The 15,447-nt window shown below is 34.8% G+C and overlaps 1 protein-coding gene across 2 annotated transcripts in view; it reads left to right on the plus strand.

Annotated features, from left to right (window-relative positions):
* Positions 1–15,447, plus strand: part of VPS13A (vacuolar protein sorting 13 homolog A) — a 115,116-nt gene that overhangs the window by 72,758 nt on the left and 26,911 nt on the right. For both annotated transcript variants that reach the window (XM_076363272.1, XM_076363273.1), the window contains exons 49-59: positions 139–243; positions 341–487; positions 4,696–4,824; positions 5,530–5,663; positions 7,538–7,667; positions 8,028–8,263; positions 10,379–10,532; positions 10,777–10,923; positions 11,489–11,570; positions 12,910–12,979; positions 13,446–13,551. In XM_076363272.1, coding sequence (XP_076219387.1) covers positions 139–243; positions 341–487; positions 4,696–4,824; positions 5,530–5,663; positions 7,538–7,667; positions 8,028–8,263; positions 10,379–10,532; positions 10,777–10,923; positions 11,489–11,570; positions 12,910–12,979; positions 13,446–13,551 — 1,440 coding nt within the window. The remainder of the gene's footprint in view (positions 1–138; positions 244–340; positions 488–4,695; positions 4,825–5,529; positions 5,664–7,537; positions 7,668–8,027; positions 8,264–10,378; positions 10,533–10,776; positions 10,924–11,488; positions 11,571–12,909; positions 12,980–13,445; positions 13,552–15,447) is intronic.

Consider the following 15,447-nt stretch of genomic DNA (forward strand, 5'->3'; position numbering starts at 1 on the left):
CCAGTATGTCCAGTATGCACTTATGTTTATGTTTATATATATAGGCTTTACTTTATATATATATATATCATACTTTATATATGATTTTAAATGTCAGTGTCTGTAAATTGAGAATTAATTCAGGGTCCTTCTTCATAGGTGCAACTTATGGTAACTGACAGTGAACTGTCTGATCAGTTTTCACTGGACACTGTTGGAAGTCATGGTTCTGTGAAATGCAAGAGTCATAAAAAGGAGTATCAAGTGAGTTAAATTTATCTTTCAAATTCCTTACTTTCAGGAGATATAATTGAGGTAAGAAAAGAACAGCGTACTTCTAACAATGTCTTTCTATTCACAGGTCGGTGTCACCATAAACAACAGCAGTTTTAATATTACTAGAATTGTAACTTTCACTCCATTTTTTATGATCTCAAATAGAAGCAAATACACTTTGGAAGTAGCTGAAGAAGGCAAGGAAAAGTGGATTCCTATTGTTTTGCAACAGGTAAACTTATAAAGGAAGCTATTCTGAATTGTTTCTCTAAGGAAAAAAAAATTGGTTTGAACACTCACTGATGGAAAATATGAGCCATGCATAGTGTTCAGTGACAATGTCTGAATATGTCATGCTTTTTCAATAAATTATCTGTGTCCTGTTACCTTTTCTAAGTGTTGCTTTAGGACATACTGTAAAGCTGGTTTACATTGTAATTGGAATGTTTTCTCTGTTACCTGCACCAAACTATTCTATGATTCTATAAATAGTATGAGAAAAAGACCTGTACTCTTACTATATTATATCTCTCTGCAGTGGCACTGAAACATCAGTTTTTGCACTCTGATAGAGTAGTTTGGCTGACCTGGTACATGTCATGCCACTTTCACATAGGAAGAAAATCCCTCACGTGGATCAGTTGAGATAGCTCCTAACTCTTCTTCTGGGACTAGTCTCACTACTGTTTTTCAGTGCTTAATGCATCATTTCTAGAGAGGGATCACTGGTCACCAGGCCAAATGGTGTGGAAATGCTTTTGTCTATGCTGCAGAGGTCTAGACTGTTGCAGACTGGGCGTGCAGCTTGGCTGTTTGCACTGCAGTATCCCACAATTACGTTTTGCCTGTGTTTTGAGGCCATCATTCCTTCCTTCAGGACCTGTAGAAAAAGCAGTGCCTCTTTGGGGTAGTGTTGGAGGTCTATGAACGCTGAAAGTGATCCATACTGCCGTCGGGAAAGAGTGAAATGTCCCTCCTTCCCTTCCAATAAGTCTTGAAGAGAGCGTAACCAAAACAGAGACAGAGATTAGCCTAACAAATAGTGCGGTTGGAGGACCTCTCGCTTTCCTTTAACATTGTAGATACTCCAAAGGGTTAACAAAAATGCTTGCAAACTAAAATACCAAAGTTAAAAGAATATTTTAAATCACATTCGTAACCAGATCTTTTTGTTACGTTCTTGGTACCTTAAATACATACTCCTTAAGCATGCGTTTTATCTTTAATGATTATGGAAGAGAAATACCATTTAAATATCATTATTTCAATTTATTAAATCAGTACTACTTTGCTTGCTTTTTGTTGTCATTTTTCTGTTGTGATTTTTGTTAAGTGTACACAATGATGTTTAGATCTTTAACTGTTTGTCAGTTCAGCTTCCCATGATGTTTATCAATACTTTCAAAAAATTTTCTTTGCTTTTACTCAAGAATAGGCTGTTTGGCATAAGCCTACATATTTGTTCTATTTCCTAATATTCTTATGTTCCTCTGAACCAAACTTTTGTTTGACTCTACATAGTTTTTGGGTTCTTTACATGCATGATTCCTCATCTAGTTTGTTGATAAAGCTCTGAAATGACAAAGGTTCATGTGTAGTGGCATGGGCCACTTCATATCTAACTTCTTGCTCTGAGAACATACAGTCAGATTTTATTACTTGGTGCTTTGTGGTTTGTATTTGATATAGAGTTGTTATTAGAATAAATTGAATTATTTTACAGGAACTTTTGAAATTTTCTGCAAAAACTATTCAAAGGTAATAGTTTTGAAAGTTCAAATACATTGCTACACGTATAATCTGTGGTTTTCCTGTGTTGGCTGTTTTATTGATATGCTTACAGAATTTTCTAGCTTGTCCTGCAAGCATCATTGTTTCTCAGGTGTTTCATAATTGTATTAATTGATCTTAGTCTCCTTTCAGTTATCAAGTATCAAAGGAGGACTCTGTAGGTTTTAGGATCACTCCTAATATCTTTTGAAAAATTAGGTATGGCAGTTTATCAAATGGAGTAGTAGAGGTCAACAGAGGAATCTGTATCACCTTCTAAATTATTCCAAACTTCACTCCCAAAATTGCTTGCTTTTCCACATTGTGTCAATATTTTCCCTTTTGATAAGCATTCTCTAAAAATCTGTGTTGTGACAGTTAAGTCTGCCAGGGTTGTTCATTTGTAACCCAGTTGCTCAATCCAATATGTTTCTTATCTCTTCTAAATCTAGGTAGAGTCCAGCCATTATTGGTCTGTCTTTGGGTATCCAGGACAGATTTCCAGGAACAAGTTCCCATCTGATCCTGTTCTTGAGATACAGAACTCTGCTATCCAGCTAACCTAGATTTTTTTTTTTTAATTAACGCCTGTGATTTTTTTGAGTACTTCTCACTTTTTTACATTAGGTTGATCTTCAAAAAAACAACAAGCTTGGTGAAATGTTAATTCATATCTCAGCTTGCTCCCTTCTCCCCCCATTCTATTTTTGTCATTTTAGGTTAAGCAGACTCCTCTCTGCTGCTTTTCTTTTTTATCCACTCTTCTTTCTTAGTGACAGATAGCCTGTCTTCTCAGGGAAAAAAGCAATCCTTGTGTAGAACCCATCTCCTCTTGGACATGTTCCCTGTCTGGAAAGCAGTCAATCTCTCAGAAACTTTAATTACTATTTTTAGAAAAATCCATTGTTCTTCAAAGGTTGTAATAGAAGTTGTTGGACAGTGATTAGTATGAAATGGCTTGCCAAGGACAGTCCTTCGAATTAGGTATAGCGCGGGACAGTTGACCAACATACATCCTTAGAGAAAGAAAAAAAGAAAACATTGCCAAAGACTGTACATGAGACCACTGCTAAATATAAAGATCCTATTATGGAATGGAGATTGTTGTATAAATATAATATCTAGTGAAGCACTTAGCAAGTGTGTGGCAAAACATTTCGAAACAGCATAATTTTGTGACACATTCTGTGGCTAAAGACTATTGCAAAAATTTATTTTTCAGTTCTCTGTGGTTGATTCTGTAACTTCTTTTTTAGCCAATTCTTTTTACTTATTTTGGTTTTGATTTTAAACTTTCATTTACTGTTGACTGATTCCCCTTGAATTTCCTTTGAGCTCTCTTAATTTCTGTGTTGAGACATACTTGCTATGTTTATGGTAGTTTACAACACAATTTAAATTTCCTTTGTCTGTAGGATACATGTTGATGTAAATAACACCTTCAATCTTGCTGTTTAACTATATTTTTTCCTTTGTCTTCCTGCTTCCTGTGGTGTGAGAAACAATGGGAAAGGGAACTTAGTGGCATGGTAAGTTGGTGAACTAGTCTTTCACCATTGAAGATTTAATTCTAGGATTCAGACGCAATTAAATATAAACATCTCATTTCTTAACCTGTATTGGAGAAAGATGCTCCTGAAGTTTTGGATGTTGCAGGTGAACAGTTTGAAATACAGGAAAACTGGTCTATGTAGACAGACTTTGGCCCTTTCAACAGACTTGGTTGAGAGTTATTGTAATCATAGCTGGTTCCCGTGGCAGGACTCTTTAATTAGTTGGAAACTTTTCATTAGTTACAATTAAAACTTGTGTCTTCCCTGCCTCCTCCTCTTATCCATTTGGTGTGTAAACTATTGAAGAGAGATTGTGGGATTTTTAAACCAGGATGGCTGTGTTTTCAATTGTGGATGTGAATAGCAGAACATGCTGTCTGATTTAGCTGCCTAATGCCTCATACTTTATTTATATATGTCTTATGCCTACATATATATGTGTGTGTGTATGTATGTGTATATATATTTTTTTTTTACATATATATATTAAAAAAAAAAAAAAGTATTTCGAAAGAACAGCTAGTATGCTGATGTCCTGCATCCTCAAGTTACTATGGGGTGTATTTATGCTAATATCCCTTTTTGTTATTGATTGTCACTATAAGATTGATTTGTAATTTATACTTATTTGGCAAGAGGTGTGTTAATGGAAGAACAGTTTTGTCAATTGTTTGGTTTTTGGTTTTGGTTTCTTTGTTTATTTTTGTTTGTTTGGTTTTTGGTTTTGGTTTCTTTGTTTATTTTTGTTTGTTTGTTTTGTAACATGCTTGGCCATTTCGGTGTTGTAGCCATGCTCAGCTTTATATTCTGGATTTTGTATACATTATCCATTTTAAACATACTTCTTCATGTGAATATGAAGTCTTACTGTTTTCACTTTTAGCTCCCTAACTCCTTGATTTCTTCACTGTAGTCTGAATTATTTCTGACTTCCTTTCAGTTTATTGTGTTCAGGTAAGTAATTACTTTTAGGTTTTTTAATAGAGTTTGTGATCCAACTCACTACACATTTGGGTAGAGTTTTAGTAGATGAATTTTGGGCTAAAGCGAATGCCATTTAACATCTAGTTTGTTTTCTCACTTGCTTTAAAATAGCTGATTTTTTTTTTTTTCCTAGTGCATTCCCTTTTGGCCTGAAAATGATGCCAACAAACTGCTTGTTAGAGTTGAAAATTCTGATCTCCCCCCAAAGAAGATAAATTTTGATAAGCAAGAAAACTGTCTGCTACTGCATTTGGACAACAAGGTAAATGGTTGCCTTTGGAAACTAGGTAAAACAACATAAATAGCTGTTTCATTTGCATTCTCAAAACTTTCTGCCTTCCCATACAATCAAGTATTGCAAAACCTTAGCTGGGGAAAAGATTATGTATATGCAAGTGTATTATTCTCATGCTTTTTCTTTCCTGTATGTGCACACACAGGTATAAGTAGGTGTTTCGTTTTAAGCGCTTCTCTGCAAAGCAGATCTACAGAAGCTGAAATAGAGATTGTTTTGCTAGTGTTCTCTAGCTGAGGCTGAGAAGTATTTACATTAGTTCTAAAGTTACACTAAGTTACTTTGAAAAGTAACTTCGATTCCACTAAATGTACTTCTGTGTTGCATATAGTGTCATCTAGCAGTAGTTTTTTAAATATATGAGTGTTTTTAATAGTAGAATGTTTTGGAGGGCATTAATGCATATGAATGGTTCAAGGAAGATTCCTCTACTACCAGCCTAAATTTTGACAGTACAGAACTCCTCCATAGTTTTGATTACTAAGTGCAATGCCTGTTACCTAGTAGTTAGATCAGGGAAATATTTTAAAGATATGTTAAAACAGGTTGTTTGTTTGACTATTTGGTGGTTTTATCTTATGAGAGTAAAAGTTTTCCAAAATATTTAAATTAATTTGCTTTACTAGAAATTCATTCCACTGTTATTTACTTTGTAATTTTTACATCTGGTAGCTTGGAGGAATTACAGTGGATGTTAACCTGACTGAACATTCTACAGTGATTACCTTTTCTAATTACCATGATGGCGCAGCTCCATTTCTGTTGATAAACCATACTAAAGAGGAAATTATTGAGTATGGACAAAGGTATGTAAGAAGAGTTTTAGTGTGGATGTCTGCATGGAGACATGTGAACTGTTATTTCATGTATTGTAAGCATGCCTATTTCTTAAGAAGCCTATTTTTCAAGGAGTGGCTGTCTAATTTTGTCAGAGCACCCAAAAATCTCATTTTATAAATAGAAGAGAATGAATTGTTAACAGAGCAGTGTTATGTAGTGGTAGCTGCCTGTTCCTACAAGTAAAGAAGCTTGTTTTGTGAGCTAAAGAAGCTCTCTGGTTTCTTTTTATATGAATTTTGTGGCTTTGCCCTCTACATTCCTTTACATTCCTGGTGGGGGCAAAGGATGTGTTTGGCTTTTATGGAACTGTGCAGGTGCTGACTGTGCACAATAAGTAACAAATGAGCTGTAAATGTAATTAGATTTGAGACTTTCACTGTTCTGTCATATTTAGTTGAGATTTAGCTGAAAGAATGGGTTAAAAAGTTACGGAGAGATGAGGGAATGGACTGAATAATGGGTAGGTAGTTACATAAACTTTGTCAAGCCAAACCAAAACTAAGATTATTTTAACAAATATGAATTATCTGCAATCAGTGAAAATTTGGTTCTGCACCTGCATGCAGCTATACTGGTTCTGTTCTCCAGCTGGAATGTCTTTGTAATGCTTTGCTACTGTATGCAGATACTGTGCAGTGCTAAGTGTAAGCATAGCTACAGCATTCTTGACCTGTTTCTTTTTAAAAGCTGAACAGCCTCTACCATTTTTTACTTTCAGTCAATCAAGGCAGTGTTGTTTAAAGATTTTTACTTGGAAAGTGGAAGAGCTGCTGGTCAAATTAAGCTTGCAGCTGTATGTTCCTGTTTGTCTGAAGAATACAGTCAATTCTTTGGTTTGTTTTTTATCTGTAAAGATTAGTAATTTTTATCTTTTTAGCTGGCTTTTGGGCATCCCTAGTGTAAGTTTAATAAGTATATATGGAACTCTTGTAATGAACTATGGAGGATAGAACAGAACACAATATTTCAGTTGGAAGGGACCTACAACGATTATCTAGTCCAACTGCCTGACCAATTCAGGGCTGACCAAAAGTTAAAGGATGTTATTAAGGGCATTGTCCAAACGTCTCTTAAACACTGACAGTCATGGGGCATCAACCACCTCTTTAGGAAGCCTGTTCCAGTGTTTGACCACCCTCTGGGTAAAGAAATGCTTCCTAATGTCCAGTCTAAACCTCCCCTGGCGCAGCTTTGGACCATTCCCACATGTCCTATTGCTGGATCCCTGGGAGAAGAGATCAGCACCTCCCTCTCCACTTCACCTCCTGGGGTAGGCTCCTTTCAGAGAGAGCTGTAGAAGACAAGTCTGCCAGTTTTTAACTGTATGTGAGGGGGAATGCAGTTTAAAATCTGTTTGTCTGAAAATATCCACCATATCCGGATACTAAACACTGCACTTTTTTTCCCTTCAGCAAATCATATAGGGCAAACCTTACCTAAACAACAGATTTTGAACGTACTTTTCTTCTCTTGGAATATCAGTGTTAGGCAGCACAAATCCTGAATTTTCCTTTCAGCTCGTAAGCTCCACTGCCTGTTTTTTTTTCCTCTAATTAATGTTTCCCTGTTAATCACAAGTGGGGAAGAAAATGAGTATTTAAAATCTACTGTATATACTTTATTTCTAAAGTATACATATGTATTTTGAAGTATGAATACTATTTTTATTATTCTGCTGAGAATGATTTTGTGCATGTTTTTTCATGCACAATGTTATTTTAAGTTTTCAATTTCATTATTTGAAAAAATAATTAAAGTGTTCTTGTTGAAATGCTAGAATGCAAAAGTCATTGACACAAAACGTTCATTGACATTTTAATTTAATATTACTTTGTTCTAGCTCCCTCAGTGAATTGGAAGACTGTCTTCAGCCAAATAACGCAGTACTGTATACTTGGGCGGACCCAGCAGGATCTAGAAAATTGAAATGGAAATGTGGAAATAGAACTGAGGAAATTACCCCAAAAGAGGTACATTTATTATCTAAATCTCCTTTTAGTGCTGTCTAATTTATTATCCTGTTCATCAGTGTATGTATAAAATTCCCTATGTAATGAGTATGATCAGCAATCTCATATATGAGGTTCAAACACAGAGCAGTAACAACACTGTTTGCTGGACCTTGTGCCAATAAGCATTGTCTTCAGTTCAGAAGCGTGTGTGTGTGTGAGAGAGAGAGTGCTGTAAAATTTATAATTAAATTTTTTATTATTTTCCTGTACTTTTAAAAAATGTCTTCTATTGTTGTTCCTGTTGCTAAGACTTCTGCATTTGCTTTTGGAGTAGGATGATGAATAGAGTTGTAAAAGCTTTTCCTCTCTTTTTCGTAGGACAAAATGGAAATACTCAGCCTGGATTGTAGAAAAGTAGTCTATTTAGTGTCATTTTTTGAAGGTTTGCAGCGTATTGTCCTGATCACTGAAGATGAGAATGTATTTAAATTGACATACGAAAGTGTAAAAGCAGAACTAGCAGAACAAGAAATTGTTCTGTCTTTGCAAGATGTTGGTATTTCGTTGGTTAATAATTATACAAAGCAAGAGGTGTCCTACATTGGAATTACAAGGTAACTTATTTGTGTGCAACAATCTGAAATATTTAACTACAGGTATTTTCACTCACTGAATTTCATTTTGGGGTGCGATGGAAGAGGAAAAAGAGGTCCGGATAAGTGTATTTAGAACTAAATCATTATGTTTTTCTGTTGTAAAGAGAAATGTTTGCACTGTGTTTTGTATTAATGCATATGCTTTCTGTATTTGGATGTACGTGTTTTTGCAAAACATAATTGTAAGTCTGTGTGGCAAACTTCCCAATACATTGAACAGAAGTATTTCCTGTCTGTGTAGTTTGGGGAGTGACAATAGAGTTTTAAGGAGTAAGGTCTGTGGGTCATTTGTCGGTGGATTTTTCTATCTTCATTACAGAAACAAGTTGCTGAATTGTGTTGAAAATTTTGATGCAGTAGCAGCTTGTAGTTCTTTTTAGTTTTGAATGAGAAATCATGGTGACTCCAAGGCTCTAATAGTTTAGGTTTTCTACTATAACATCTCAGAGGGAAGTAGAAAAGAAGCTATGTAATGCTTAAGAAATGTGTGCTATCATATATTCAAACAGAGGCTTTTTAGAATGCTGAAGGGACACTTGTATGTCATTGCCATAATCCACACACTTCTGTATATTCGTATCATGAGGTTGCTAGAGTGAGGGTTTTTTCTCGTGATTGATTCTTTGTACCGCACTGCAAAACAAACAAGGAAAAACTTCACATACATGTATACTCCACGTATTCACATCTATCATTCACAAAGAAAATCCCAATCCTTGCCCTCACCTGAGAAACTGAGCTCCAGACAGTGGAAACACTCCATTAAAAGTGGCAGCTAATTGCCTAAATTCAAAGTAGTGTTGAGATTTCACCGAATCAGTGTTTTTCTGGAAGCAGTCATCCATAGTCAGTAGTCTAGAAGTACTTACAGTTGGTATTGTTTTTTTGTTAAACCCTGGGTGAACGTCACACTCCTGGAAGCTCTTTCTGAGGATGAGAGATTATTCCTTGGGTACAGTGAAGAAAACCTTATTATTCAGAATGTTCCCTTTTGTGAATGTCTTGTTATAAAAAGAACGAAAAAGGCAGTTTGTATCTAACTTGATGCAGAAACAAGTTTCACCATGCCAGTTCTGGGATCACAGCACATGGAGGCAGGGGGGGAAGGGAAAGCTCCCAGCAATTTCAAGGTAGTACTCTTATTTTGTAGCTGTTGTTTTGCCCTTTAGCTCACCTTTTTTTTTTTTTTGGTGGTTCTGCCATTGACGTATCTCAACACAGACACAGATGTAGCTAAAAGGGATTGGATTAGGGGGCTGTGTCTGGAAAGCTATGTGTTTGTGGGCTATACAGTAACTTGTGAAAAGAAGAAACACCCTCCACCTGTCTGATAGTGTTGGTTTGTGCCTTCGGTTTGACTGTAAGGTGAAATCAGACACAAGAGCTTCTCACAGAAACAGTGGAATTAAGCAGAAAAGAATCCAGTGCCCTTTAAGGATGATTAATTATTTTGTTGGTTTATTAATAATAAAAGTAAGAGACAAAATAAAAGAACTGATTTTGGGATACCATTTAAAAAAAAAACAAACCACCAAAAACCCAAAACAAAACCAAAAACCCCCACCATAAAATTGGTAGAGGAAACGTAAAGCAAGATCACCATCTATTGATTTAGACAGAAAGAGTGAAGAAACTAGCTATCAAAAATAAGAGGCAGTTCAGGAGGCATTTCGTCTTGACTTGAAGTTGTTTTCAATTTCTAGTAAATTCAGCTATGCCAAAATACATGCAGGAGTATATGCAGAAAACTACATCGAGCTTGTAGAATAATGGATGGCAGTACTGTTGAAACTGAGCTTCCTGATTAAGTATCCTTACTTACCCATCTTCATCAAAGTGGGGAGTTATACAGACTTGCTGTTTGCTTTTTTGCATTATATTGGAGAGACTGGCTTCCCCTTAGTACCAAGAAGGCAGTGGGTGATTTGGGTCACTTTTATTTAATACAGTAGTACTTTATGATGTGGTTTCTCATTCCGTAGTTATAACCTATTAAAAACCATACTACAGTAGGTAAAACTTGTTTTGAAATAGCTAATCTTTCTCTCTTGGTCCTTTGTTTTCTTTTCAAAGTTCTGATGTGGTTTGGGAGACAAAACCCAAGAAGAAGTCAAGATGGAGACCAATGAGTGTTAAGCAGACTGATAAATTAGAACAAGAATTCAAAGATTACAGTGAGCTAACTCCTTCAGAGAACAAGATTATTCCATTGGAATCTAATGTTTTGGTAATACTGATAGTTCTCTAATTCTATTGTTTACATGTACACACAGGAAGAAGATAATGTATCACTTTTGCTATCTTTGAAGAAACTTCCAGTGAAAATTGAGATGATTGATTTACCTAATTCATTTTAAAACTTTAAAAGCTATCTTTACCATGTTAATGAACAGTGTAAATTTTAAAGTATATTATAAAAAGCAGTGTTTTGAAACACATAGCATACTGAATTTTCTTTAATAATACAATAGGTATGTTTAACTCCTAACGGAATGAACATGAAAATTCAACAGCCAAATGAAATTCCTATCAGAAGGAATTATCTGCCAGCTTTAAAAGTAGAATACAGTTCATCTGCACATCAGAAGTCTTTCAGAATTCAAATTTACAGGATACAGGTGAGTATTGTCAAAAAATGGTGAGTTATTTATTAAGAAAAAGAAACTTTTGTGGAAACTTGGATTTATTTTTAGAATTGTTTGGATTTGTCATGTTTTGAATTTAATTGTACTCATTGGCTTTTACATCAGTGCTTCTCAATCTTTGGAAATACTACTTAAATGCTTCTGAAAAAAACCCCAGACAACTATGACTGTTCAGGAAAAACATTTACTGTTCATCTTCTATGCTTTTTCATGTGGCTTTTCTTTACAACCAACAGAAAAATAGGTACAATTTGTTGTCTTGCATATGTTCAAGTTCTTAAAAACAAATCTTTTGCAAAAATTCTGTGGACCATTTATTGCCACCAACTTCGAGAAGCTTTTCTAGACTATTTAGATTGGATGTTTTCATTTTGAAAATAGAGATATTTTGAACGCCAATAGCAGCTTTTTTTTCTGCTTTTGGATTGGTGGAATGCTACAGGTAACGTTCATCATTCTTGTGTTTGTCCTGATTTTAAAATATTTCACTGTTGAAAAGCTAACGTGCTGTGCCTTGTCCTGTCCTTACCCCTATTAGATACAAAACCAGATTCCTGGAGCCATATTTCCCTTTGTGTTCTATCCTATTAAACCTCCAAAGTCCATCACCTTGGATTCAGGTTTGTTGTTCTAGTTTAACATAATCCTTACTTCTAAAATGACAAGATAACATGTTTCTATTGAAGTTAACCATGTCACTTTTATCGGATGAAGTCTTTATAAGCTTACTGACTACAGATAATACAATACTAATGTTACAGATAGGGAAGCAGTTTTCTCTACAAAGAAAATATACAAAAAACTATTTAAACAGTTAACAGTCAGAAGAAAAAATTTCTTTCATCCATCAACGGATATCATACCTTTTAAGCACATCTTTTTGACACGCTAATTCAGTGCTCTTGGAGAGCGTAATGTGAAAGTTACATTTGGATCAAGCTTAAAATGGGCTTTTGGCAGTTGCATTCAGACCACAACTAAAACTTAATGCTGACTAATATAGGAGAAGAGCTGCCTGCTGAAAATAAGAAGAGATTGAATTGTTGCTTATCTTGATGGTAGTGAATCTGTTGCACCGTTTCTGTATTACTTGCATTTGGAGTTCTGGGGCAATGAGGATTCACTTTTCATCTTTAGTCATCTGATTTTTCCCTACTGCCCCAAATAAATAGTTTATCTTAATCATGTTGTTTATTTTTTTTCTTTGCTTGCATGCAATAGATGACCTAGTGACCTATCTGAAATAATCTTAACTAATAAGAAAAGAAATGTGTGCCATTGCTAGTCTAAACTCAAAACTGCTGTGTGAGGCACCATTTATATGCTCTGTAGGTGGCAAATTATATTTTGCCTGTTTTGTATGTAGCCTTCTGACTTCTCCATTGCTTGGAGCATAGAGCTCAATGTCAGTGTACTATGTGATGAACTGCAGTCTTCCATTAACTCATTCAGGGCAAAGTCACTTGGAAGACCAGAGTAATCTCAGGAGGGATTCTAGATTGAGACAAAGAATACTGCTTGTAATTTTGTACAGAAGTGAATAAGATGTCAGGTGTTCGTTCTAAATTCGATCAATTTCAACCTAGAGTGCATAAATCTGTGGAATTCCTTTTTTTGTTTAGTTTATATTACTGTATTGGCCATTGGAAAATCTTATTCCATGACTAGGGAAATTATATGTCTATATATCAATATTAATTTGCTTTTAAATGAAAATGGTACATTTTCAGAGATCAGTGAAATAGAATTTTGATGTTCCATTTCATCCTTGTCTTCCTACTCCTTTCTGTTCCTGCTCTTTTCCCTGAATTAGTTGTTTGCCAGTCATATCCATTATGTAATCTTACTTTACAGGACTGAGAAAATCCTGAACATATGACATTTTTATATTAAAAATATAAAGGTATGTATATCATATAAAAATCCGTGCTCATCTCTTTTTATTTTATAACTTCATAGCACCAAAACCATTTACTGATGTCAGTATTGTCATGAGGACTGCAGGACATTCACAAATATCTCATATTAAGTAAGTATTTTGACATGTTCCATGTCTTATGCTATTGATTATGCTTAATCAATCTTTAAAATCAAAATTATTATGGGGCAAACATAATGCAAGATACAATTTTACACCAACTCATTCTCGGAAAGATCAGAGCGCTTAGAGAGATGAAAGCTCAGCCACCTTTATTATCCACATAATTGCAGAGTAAAGCAAGAATTTTTAAGTGTCTTTTTAATGCAGATTTTTAGTCTTCTTTTTAATTTAGAAAAAACTCTATGTTTAACAGTGCTATATACAGTGTTACATGTTGTTACTTGATTAAAATAGTTCTCATTACAGGAAATGTGTTTATCTTACACCACTATGGGAAGCCTTGTTTTCACCAGTAATGGCGAATCCCTGAAACAAACAAACAAACAAAAAAATCTGAAGTTAATACATAAGTGGCCTAAATACCCTTAATAATTGTTTTTTGTTTCATGTGTAGGTATTTTAAGGTCCTGATTCAAGAGATGGATCTCAGATTAGATCTTGGCTTCCTGTATGCACTGGTTGAATTCTTTACACAGGCTGATGTGCTGAGTGACCAAGAGGTAGAAACCTTTTGTTGTTTAAAGATGAATAGATTTTAAGTTTGTAATTATTCAACTTCTATTTTAAAAAAGAAAAAACAACTTGGTCTTCTGTGTCCATAATGCTGTTTAATTGCTGTGTCTGGGACGAATATGAAGCTGTGAGGTTTTTAAGAGTTACCGTTGCCTGAGGCAAACAGTAAACTCTTTCCTTTATCTTCATCTTGCATGCTATGCAAAGAAGGCTTCAAAACCTTCTGAAAAGAATGAAACTAATGCTGTTGTAGACTCTGGTCTTACTAATGCCTGAGAGACCAGTTAATTAAGAACCCAAGACAGGAAGTGAAAATAATACTCTTTTCCTTAATGTAGCTTATTTTAAAAAATTAAAAAAAAAAAAAAAGTTCTAGGAGAATCTTGGCCAGGAAATCACTAAAACTTATCTGCCCATGAGAGCAAAAGAATGTAAAAGGAATGGAGAGAGAGGTTGATTAGAAAGTGAAAGTGTCTTCAGTAATTTTATGCAAAATTATAAAATTGGAAGATGATGTAGTTGACATGTTGATTCTAAGCGGAGAGGAGAGGGCAGTGGGAGGGAATTTAATTACTGTACAGGGAGAGTGAGAGGAGTTTGTACATAGGAACAGTAGAAGTAAAATAAAAAATAATAATATGAAGTGCAAGGCAGTCTGCTTGGGAAATAATATTGAAAACCTCAGATACAACCATGAAGCAGCAGAGGAGCCAGAGTTTCTTGGATTTGCCAAAGAAAACCAAAAAAGGTGATAAGCTGTATAGATACAATGCAGTTCTGATGTATATTGGGCATGCTGTCTTGTTAAGAGTATTGAAATTTGAATGTCAATACACGATGAACTGATAATAAATTATTTAGCAGAAAGGGTATTATTTTTGTCTGTAGCTCAAAAATGCTGCTAGTGAAAACCGCACCAGAAATATTTGCATAAAAAATCTGCCTGGGTGAGTAGAGCAAAAAGGTCCTTTTTGATGGGGCCTTAAAAGGTATTGTCTTACTGTGGTAAGTGAAAGGTATGCTGGAAAAGCAACTTACTTTGCTTTTATTTCCCCATATCTACACATCAGAGATTAAAAAAGTATTACTGCTCAGGGATTAAACTAAAATAAGGTGAAAAGATTAAAAAGTTGCTCCAATGTAAATACAAATTGAAAATTAGAAGGAAGTGTGGAACAACGAGAGAATTAATTTCTGGAATAACATTTCAAGCAAGATAGGAGTCATGTTAGAATTTTGTCAGTTTACAGCAGAATAAATTAATGTAAGAATTGTCTGTTATGGGTTGTAGTTCAGTAGATATTTTCATCTAAATAAATTTGCTACTCTTGCATGGTATAATGTATTAAATATACCCTCAGTTTCCTACCTTTTGTTTCTTAAGCATATGGAGTTCTTTGTTTTGTATTTTAAAAAGAAGATTCTGACCTTGGTGCGTTGTTTGTAGCTTGTTTTCTGGCCTGTGATAAAGGAAAACTAAATGTACTGTCCAGTTCACAGAATGCTTATGTGGTTACCTTGAGTTTGGGGTTATCAGGCATGAAGATATAGTTGAGTCTTCCTAGTTCTGTCTGTCTTTCCAGTTGCTGTAACTCGGAGTCTGTGGGTTCTTTGCAGAGCTGTAGTGGTACCACAATTTTGGAAATACTCACAAAATATATTAGTTGCTTATTGACTTAGGAACTCTTGTCTATTGGTGGTAATGTAAATTTTAAGTAAAGTTTTAACTTAAAGAATGGGATCCTCTCTGGTGAGAGGCACCTTTCTCTAAATCAAGACCTAAACATGTATTTCTATATAGTCTTTTCTTATTATATTATAAACTCTTGAAGCAAAACTGAGTAATGTAATTTTTTTAAAGGCTGGATGAGTCCAGTTTTGTT

The sequence above is a fragment of the Aptenodytes patagonicus genome, chromosome Z, assembly GCF_965638725.1.
Source record: "Aptenodytes patagonicus chromosome Z, bAptPat1.pri.cur, whole genome shotgun sequence".
Lineage (NCBI taxonomy): Eukaryota > Metazoa > Chordata > Aves > Sphenisciformes > Spheniscidae > Aptenodytes > Aptenodytes patagonicus.